General features: G+C 69.1%; 1 protein-coding gene across 2 annotated transcripts; it reads right to left on the bottom strand.

The window, feature by feature from the left end:
• Positions 1-2,264: 2,264 nt before the first annotated feature.
• LOC142056823 (RING finger protein 145-like) lies at positions 2,265-7,073 on the bottom strand. 2 transcript variants are annotated; one of them, XM_075092305.1, is made up of 10 exons: positions 6,889-7,073; positions 5,766-5,874; positions 5,601-5,692; positions 5,072-5,307; positions 4,753-4,928; positions 4,471-4,611; positions 4,054-4,236; positions 3,609-3,756; positions 3,068-3,424; positions 2,265-2,959 (listed from the first exon to the last, which is right to left on the bottom strand). In XM_075092305.1, exons 1-10 carry the CDS (start codon positions 7,055-7,057, stop codon positions 2,438-2,440), a joined length of 2,133 nt encoding a protein of 710 aa, XP_074948406.1. In that variant the 5' UTR covers positions 7,058-7,073; the 3' UTR covers positions 2,265-2,437. The 2 variants fall into 2 exon arrangements, with proteins under 2 accessions (XP_074948406.1, XP_074948407.1); XM_075092306.1 differs by having other exon boundaries at positions 4,054-4,146.
• Between the last annotated feature and the right edge of the window lie 1,700 nt (positions 7,074-8,773).

Below are 8,773 nucleotides of genomic sequence, written 5' to 3'. Positions count from 1 at the left end.
CAGGGGGGCTGTGGGCAGAGCTGGCAAGGGTGGCACACAGGGACACCCCACCCTGGCAGCCCCTCGCGTCTCTCACACACTGCCCTCTCACTCACACGCCGTGTGGGGGCTCTGCAGCCCGGCCCCCCAACGCAGCTCCCCGCTGCGCCCTTCTCCCTCTGGCCACCCAGCGCCAGGGCGGCCGCAGCACCCGCGTGGGGCTCTGCAGACAGACCCCCCCCAGCACCCTGCGCTGTCACCTGGAGCCTCCCGAGGGCTGGTGGGGCCATGATGGCTCCTGCAGAAACCAGGCGCCCATTTATGCATGCACCCACCCAGCCCAGCATCCAATTGTCCATACACCCACCCGGCCCAGTGTCCATCTGTCCATGCCCCATCCATCCCAGCATCTATCCGCACGCATCCTCGTCCATCCCAGCATCCATCCCCACCCATCCCAGCGTCCATCCCAGCACCCATCCGCACGCATCCTCGTCCATCCCAGCATCCATCCCCATCCATCCCAGCGTCCATCCCAGCATCCATCCGCACGCATCCTCGTCCATCCCAGCATCCATCCCCATCCATCCCAGCGTCCATCCCAGCATCCATCCGCACGCATCCTCGTCCATCCCAGCATCCATCCCCATCCATCCCAGCATCCATCCGCACGCATCCCCATCCATCCCAGCATCCATCCCCATCCATCCCAGCATCCATCCCCACCCATCCCAGCACCTATCTGCACACATCCTCGTCCATCCCAGCATCCATCCATGCCCCCATCCTGCCCAGATACCCCAGGGACGGGCACCACTGAAGGGACCCCCACTCCCACTGTGGGTGGATTGGGCGGGGGGCAGTGGGGGACCTGCTCCCTGCCCCCCCCCACCTCCCATTTCCAGGCAGCGCCGGGCTGAGCCGCCCCGGGGGACGTGGGTCCCTCCGCCGGGACCGGCCCCGTGGGGAGCCGTGCTCCCTGCCACAGCTCCGGTAATGGGCCCTAATGGAGACAGCGCTGCCGAGCACCCAGGGGGGGGCCGGGAGTGCTGCGGGGGCTGCCCCACTCGTGGCTGGGCGTGAGGGGGGATGCTTGGGGGCCCCTCACGGCGGCCACCCCACATCAAACCCCTGCGGGGCCAAGCAGTGGGGTGGGGGCTGCTGCACTCGCCGCCCAGGGGCACCCCAGGGACCCCAATGACCCCCCCCACCCGCCTGCTGCAGGAGGGGGCCAGGGACCCAGGGCAGCCGGGCTCCAGGGGGCACACCGGGGTGGTGGGGGGGGCCTGGTGGATGGAGGAGGGGGCACAGGGGGGTCCCACACCCACTCAGCTCCCTCCAGATGGGTTTTATGGATGGGTTTCTCCCTCCCTCTGGCTAATGGGCTGTGCGGCCCAAGGGAGCTGCCGGTGTTAGGGTAAGTGCAGGGTGGGGCTGAGCTGGAAGCGGGGAGCCCATTTACCGCCTCCCCAGGGACCCCCCACCCTGGGACCCCCCCCTTCCCCTGCAGACAGCACCGGTGCTGCTGGGAGGGCTGGGTCTCCCCCACAGCAGGGGAGATGGGGACCCTGTGCAGCTGGGAACCTGCCCCCAAGCTCCCCATCCTGGGGGCCCAGGGCTGAGCAGGGAGAGGATGGGGACCCCGGGCAGGGCTGGGCCCCCTCCCCAGTCTTGCCTGGGCTGGAGGGAGGCCCCTGGTCCCATCCTGGCATGGGCACAGGGATGGGAACAGGGAAAGAGATTTGGCAGCAGAGCTGGGAAAGGCAACCCACACCAAGCCCATGCCATCCTGTGCCAGACCCACACCAAGCTCCTGCCAGACCCACACCAAACCCGTGCCAGACCCATGCCAAACCCATGCCATCTGTGCCAGACCCACAAGACCCACACCAAACCCCTGCCAGTCCCATGCCATCCTGCGCCACACCCACACCAACTCCTGCCGGACCCACACCAAGCCCACACCATCCCACACCAGACCCATGCCACCCCACCCCAAACCCATGCCACACCAGATCCATGCTGAGTGCAGGCCCTCCCCCAACCACGACCACCCCAAAACCCCCCCCAAGCCCCCCACCACCCACGCCAAGCCACCCAGCACATGCCACCCATGCCATCTAGTGGGGTAAGGCCAGAAGGCAGCCGGGCACCCACCGAGCACCCATCAGGTGCCCACCCTTCCCACGCCCGTGGCAGAGCCCTGTCCCCCTCCAGGGACGTGTCCTGCATGGGGCACCGTCCCGGCACACGGGGCACCGTCCTGGCACGGGGCAGGCAAGATGTGCAGCCCCGGCCCTCGGGCGCAGCCGCTTCAGCTCCGGCTTTATTGCAAAAAAGGAGTCTGAGGGGATGCGGGCACTCGGGGACGCTGGTGCCATGCGGGGTCGCGGCCCCGCTCGCTGCTGGCACGGCACCCGCAGAGTGACCCCGGCAGCAGGGGCGGCAGTCCGCGCTGCTAGGAGGGGTGGGGGCTGCTGTGGGAGTCCCCACTGTCCCCCGTGCCCAGCTCCGGGCTGGCAAAGGGGTCTGGGCTGGCAGGCGAGGGGGATGGATGCTGTGTGTCCTGGACACCAGGGTGAGGGTCCCCGTGGGGGTGCGGGACAGCACCCACTTCTTGTTCCTGGGGGGCAGAGGCGTGGGGCTGAGCGGGGTGGTGGGGGCCGAGCTCCCCAGCCCCATCGTCCGGGGAAGCCCCGCTGCCCCCTGGGCCTGGGCCCACGCCGTCCCCGCCAGGCAGCCGATCCGCCCGGGGCCGAGCCGGGGTTGGGCTCACGGTGGCTCCTCCGTCCTCTGGCACCTCGTCCCTGCCGGCCGGCGCTGGCCGAGCCACCCTCCCGATGCCGGGATCCTCCTCGGTGGCCGCCGGCGTGACCTGCTGGTGGCACATGGGGCACGTGTCCTGCACGTAGAGCCACTTGCGGAGGCAGGCGGCGTGGAAGAAGTGACTGCAGGCGGTGACGACGGCCACCTGCATGTCCTGCAGGCAGGGAGAGGACATCACCCGCTGGGCCCGGGACCCCCGGGGCTGCCCAGAGCGGGGTCCCCTGGTGCTGCAGAGGTGCCGGCGAGGGGGAGGGGGGCTGACCTGGAAGCAGATGGCGCAGACATCGTTGTGGTCCCGCAGCTGCCCGCCCGTAGCCCGGGGCAGGGAGTTGATCTTCTTGGCAGCCTCGCGGCGCAGCAGAAAGCTCCTCCAGCCCGACTGAGCGCGCAGCCAGACGTTGAAGTAGGAGTGGATGATGATGACGGAGGCGCCCATCCAGCTCCACTCCCCGAAGAGGGACTCCCAGGTGCCGTAGCCCACCACGCAGACGGCCACCAGGAACTCCAGCACCCGGCTCACCGCGTTTACGCAGTAGATGATCTCGTCCATCCGCTCCAGCGGTGTGTCCTGGAGCAGCTCCACCATGAAGAGGGTGTAGATGAAGAGGGTGCCCATCACCTGGCGGGCGGTGGGACGGTGCCTTGTTGAGGGTGGCCGGATGCCAGATCGCACACCCCCACCCAGTGTCCCCAGTCGGGGCTGGGTGAGGGTGACTGGGGCAGGGTCGTGGGCGTGGGACGGGCACGGATGCCCAACCTGGGGGTCCCAGCGAGACTCCCAGGGGGAGCGGGAGCTGCCATACCTGCAGAGAGGTGAGCATGCAGCTGGAGACCAGGATCAGCAGCCAGAAATCCAGGTGGAAGAAGTGGGCGATCTTGTAGGCCATGAAGCAAGGGAAAACCAGCAAGAAGAGGCACATGCTGATGCCACGGAAATGCTTCCAGGGGCTCCTAGGGGAGGCACAGCTCAGCGGGGCCGTGCCCACCCCGGGAGCAGCACCCACCCCGCCCCCAGGATGGCTCTAGCCCCCTCCGCTGGCACCGATCCTGCCCAAAAACAGACAGCGAGGACCCGAGGCGGAGGGAGCACGTGGAGGCCATGGGGGACCCAGCCTGGCTCTTCCCCAACATGGCGGGGAGAGGTGGACCCCTGCCACTCCTCCCCGCTGCCCCCCAGCACGCAGCCCCCTGGGGCAGCGCTGCTCCCGGCGGGGTCAGACCCTGCTGCTCTTCCATCCCCCCCGGTACCTGTTGCGGGAGGCCCCCAATGCCAGCACGATGGGATCAGCTATCTCGATCATAGACTGCAGCGTGGAGGTCACCACGATGAAGAGGATGATGCTGAGGAGGAAGGTCCGCTGGAGGATCTGCAGGTCGAGCAGCCCCGTCTGCAGCGCCAGCAGCAGCAGCGTCACACCCTCCGTCACCCCCCTGCCAGGAGCGTGGGGCGTGAGGCCGGCAGCCGCAAGCACGTGCCACGTGGCACTGCGTGTGCCGTGCCCTGGCCACCCCTCGGGGACGCGCCCCGGTCCCTCGAGACACCCCGGTCCTCCCCACCCTGTGCCGGGCTCCTGCGCGCAAAGAGGGCAGGGAGGAGGGATGCCTGCCCGTGCCCCCGGCCAGCCCGTGCCCCCCGCCAGCCCGTGCCCCCCGCCACCGGCTCACCTGTGCATGACGTTGCCGTTCTGGAAGGCGCCGAAGCCCAGCAGGTAAAACTTGCAGAGGTTGAGGATGCCCAAGGCGAGGTAGGAGACGGTGAAAGTGAGGCCGATGAGGGAGTACGGCGTGCTGCAGCACTCGGCCGCGCTGCAACAGAGCCAGGGGTGAGCACGGGTGCTGGCAGGGGCCAGGCAGCACAAGCCGGACCCCCAACCCCTCCTCACCCTCCTCCCGCAGCCGTGCGGGAGGAAGGCTGAGGTCCCCCAGCTCCTGCCTCCCCAGTCCTACCTGCTGAGGAGGAGGAAGAGGAGGCCCTGCTGGGCCAGGGGGCTGCTGGAGGAGGTGAGTAAGGAGGAGAGGCGGAGGGAGAAGAGCACCAGCCAGAAGACGAGGAAGAGGAGCGGGATGGCCAACTGGCTCCAGAGGGACACCCCCAGCGCAACCAGCCGGTACACCTCCAGTGCCTGCGGGGACGGGACGCTCAGCGGGGCCTGCCCCCATCCCACCCCACACGGGAGGGGCAAGGAGGGTGCGGGGCGCCCAGCTGTTTGAGGGGACAGCCCTGCTGCCAACCCTGCATCAAGCTGGGAACCCCCATCCCGCTCACCTGCGTGACCTCCCGGCAGGCAGCAGCGGCCAGCTGGAAGGGGACGAGGACGTGGGAGCCGAGGACGTAGAGGACCTCCAGGGTGGTGAGGACGGCAGCGAACGTGTTGAGGACGGGCAGGGCGTGGAGGGGGAGGCCGCAGAGGCGAGCCAGCACCGGCAGCAGTGGGGCGCCGAACAGCCACGGCCGCCGGCTCCTCATCAGGAGGGAGCAGAGGGTGCAGAGGCAGAGCTGTCCTGCGGAGGGGATGGGGTCGCCTGGGCACGCGGGAGGGCGCGGGACCCCCGTGGGGACCCCTCCCTGGCTCCCCTGGCACAGCCACGTCGTGCCGGCACCCCAGCACCGACTGCAGGAGAGGGGGCTCAGGGCTCGCCTCCATCCCCCCCTGCTCGACGCTGAGCGGTGGGGATGATCTGGCTCACCCCATGGGCGACGGCTCCCGCAGGCGGATCAGCACATGAGCCCCTCGCCCTGCACGGCACCACCCCCGTCTCTTGGCGGGTGACAGCTCGGGGGGGTCCCGGCTCACCTGTGAGGGCGGTGGCGAAGCGGCCGAGCGCTGCGGGGTCGCTGTACACGGCGCCCTGGAAGCCGTACTCCAGCTCACGGTACACGTAGTCCCTGCAGAGAGAGAGGTTCAGCCCCAGCCCCCCCGCCTCGCCCCGGCACGGCCCCCCCGGCCCCCCAGGCTCACCTGGCTGCCGCGTGCCCGGTGCCGAGCAGCAGCGCGGTGAGGAGGTGGAGGTAGAGCTTCACCAGGGACCGCACCGGCAGCATCACCATCACCACGCACAGCAGGTGGCCTGTGGCGGGGTGGGGGGGGGACAGGGAGGTGATGGCCCCGCTGAGCCCCCCGCCCAGGTGAGACCCCACCCTGAGCCCAGCCACGCAGCCCCTAACGGTGACTTCCTCCCGGCCCCGGGACCCTGACTTGCCCCCTACCCCTGCCAGGGGACATGCGGTGCTGAGGGGACGACACTGGGGACGCAGCACCCACCAGCCCTGGGGACAGTCCCGCACCAAGCGGGGGGTGGCAGGGGCTGGGACGGCAAGACTCCAAATGCAGCCAGCCCTTGGGGTGGCCCCAGCGTGTCCCAGACATGGCCATCCCTTGGAATGTCCCCTCGGATCCCCAGCATGGCCAGAGCCTGGGTGTCCCCTTGTGTCCCCAACATGGCCATCCCTTGGGGTGACCCTGTCGTGCCCCCAAGATGGGCAGGCCTTGGGGTGTTCCCTCGTGTCCCCAGCCTGCCTGTCCCCTGGGAGGTCCCCTCATGACCCCAGCCTGCCCATCCCTGGGGATGTACCCTCATGTCCCCATCTTGACCATGCCAAGAGGTATTGCATCGTGTCCCCAGCTTGGCTGTCGCTGGGGTGTCCCCGACTTGTCCATCCCTTGGGGTGTCCCCTCGGGTGTCCCCTGTGTCCCCAACCTGGCCATCCCTGGGATGTCCCTCCATGTCCCCAGCCTGTCTGTCCCCTGGGGTGTCCCCTGTGTCCCCAACATGGCCATCCCTTGGGGTGTCCCCCTGTGTCCCCAGCCTGTCCAGCCCCTGCACGTCCCCTCATATCCCCAACCTGACCATCCCTCTGGTGTCCCCAGCCTGCCTGTCCCCTGGGGTGTCCCCTCGTGTCCCCAGCCTGTCTATCCCCTGGGGTGTCCTCTTGTATCCCCAACGTGGCCATCCCTTGGGTTTCCTGTGTCCCCAACCTGTCTGTCCCTTGGGGTGTCCCGTGTCCCCAACCTGTCCATCCCTTGGGGTGTCTGTCCCCTGTGTCCCCCGGGCTGCCCCCCCGCGTCCCGCCGCAGCCCTCACCCAGGCAGTAGGCGCCCCGGAGGGCGGGGGGCTGCAGGAGGGGGGGGTCCCCGCGGCGGGGCCGCAGCAGCTCGGCGATGGCCGCCGCGTCCCAGCGGTACAGCAGGTCCAGCAGCGCCAGCCCCGGCACCCGCAGAGCCACGTTGGCCACCGCCTCCAGCCGCGCCATGGCCCGCGCGGCGGGGGGTCCCCGCGTCCCGCAGCGCCACACGGGGGGACCGGGGGGACACCCCGGCGCCGCCGCCGCCTCCCCCGGACCGGCAGGGGGCGCCCGCCCCGCGCCCAAGGAGGGGGCCCCTCTAGCCCGGCCGCCTCCCCGCCGGGGCCCGGCCGCCTCTCGCCGGGGCCTGGCCGCCGCTCCGCCGGGGCGAGCCCCGCTCCCACGCCCGCTCCCGACGCCGCCGCCGTTCCGGTCCCTCCGCCACTTTCGCTTTCTCCCGCCCCGCCCCTAGCGGAGAGGCCTTGCGCCAGGGCGCTGTGCTGACGCCGCCACCACCATCTTAGGAAAGGGCACGGCGCGCTTTTCCTCCCCTATGCGTTCCGCCATCTTGGATAAGGGCAATACGCGGGCATCTTGGAGAGGGGCGCGGCCTTCTGCAGTGACGTCGATCCCGCCGCCCCGCCCAGTCCCGCGTCAGCCATCTTGGGTGAGGGCAGAGAGTGAGGGCAGGCTCTGGCCGCCATTTTGATAGGGGAATGGGGGGGGTGCGGGGCGCTGCGGGAGCCCCTGGGGGCGGATGGGATCCTGGGGGGATCCCCTGGGAATATCTGGGGTCCTGGGGTTCAGCTGCGGCTGGGGGAGGGGGGGTCTGGGAATATCGGGGATCCTGGGGTTCAGCTGCTGTCCTGGGGGGATCTCCATGGAATATCTGGGGTCCTAGGGGTCAGCGGGGGCTGGGGTGATGCCCCGAGAATATCGGGGGTCCTGAGGGTCAGCTGAGGTCCTGGGGGGGATCACCCGGGAATATCTGAGGTCCTGGTAGTCAGCTGGGGTCCTGGGGGGAGACCCCTGAAACTCCAGACTGCTTTCGCATGGGGGTGCCCCATGGCTGGGTGGTGGTGCAGGCGCGGGGAGGATTGCTGTGGGTGCTTTGAAAGCTCGGGGCTGATCTTTTATTATAAATTTAGGACCCCAAACCCCGCTTCCCCCTGGGATCCCATGCCAAACCCGCCCCGTTTCCCCCGAGTTTTGCTTTAGCTCAGCCTGGGGCGAAGGGAGCCGCTGGGCAGGTGTGCAACGTGCGCTCCTCCGTGCGCTGTGCGTGTCCCAGGGGACCTGAGCAAGAAGTCAGACCTCGGAGTTAATAAATCAGCTCAGATAATATTTGCAAGGCGGCTTCCTAAATTACTTCTTCCCCTGCATGTGTGTCTGCAGAGCTCCTCGGGGACAGTCGTCGGGGCCCGCTTGTCTCTGGGAATTGCCTGTCACCCGCGCGGTGACATCCTGAGCGGCGCTAATTGCTCGTTTAATGGAGCTGGCGGCTCTGGAGGAGGGGGACATCTCCTCTGGTTTGACAGGATCCGGCCAAATCCCTCGCTGGAGAGAGGCCAAAGCGAGAGGGGACTGGCAGCTGGCACGGCGCTGGCTGCAAAACGCCGGTGCCAGCGGCGGGGATCCCCCGCCCCGGCTCCAAACCCGCTGCCGGCAGCGTGGCCGGCAGCACTCGAACTCCTCTGAGATGCCACGAGGAGAGGCTGGTGCCAAATTCCCGAGCATCCTTAGTGCCCAGTGGGCACAGGGACCGTCTGATGGGCGCAGGGATGGACCCATGGGTACAGGGATGGTCCAAGGGGCACGGGGATGGATGAGTGGGCTTGGGGATGGACTGATGGGCACACAGGGGGTCCAGTGGGCACAGCGGTGGACCCATGGGCGCACGGATGG

This window comes from Phalacrocorax aristotelis, chromosome 4 (assembly GCF_949628215.1).
Source record: "Phalacrocorax aristotelis chromosome 4, bGulAri2.1, whole genome shotgun sequence".
Classification (NCBI taxonomy): Eukaryota; Metazoa; Chordata; class Aves; order Suliformes; family Phalacrocoracidae; genus Phalacrocorax; species Phalacrocorax aristotelis.
This window is presented reverse-complemented; position numbering and strand designations above follow the sequence as displayed.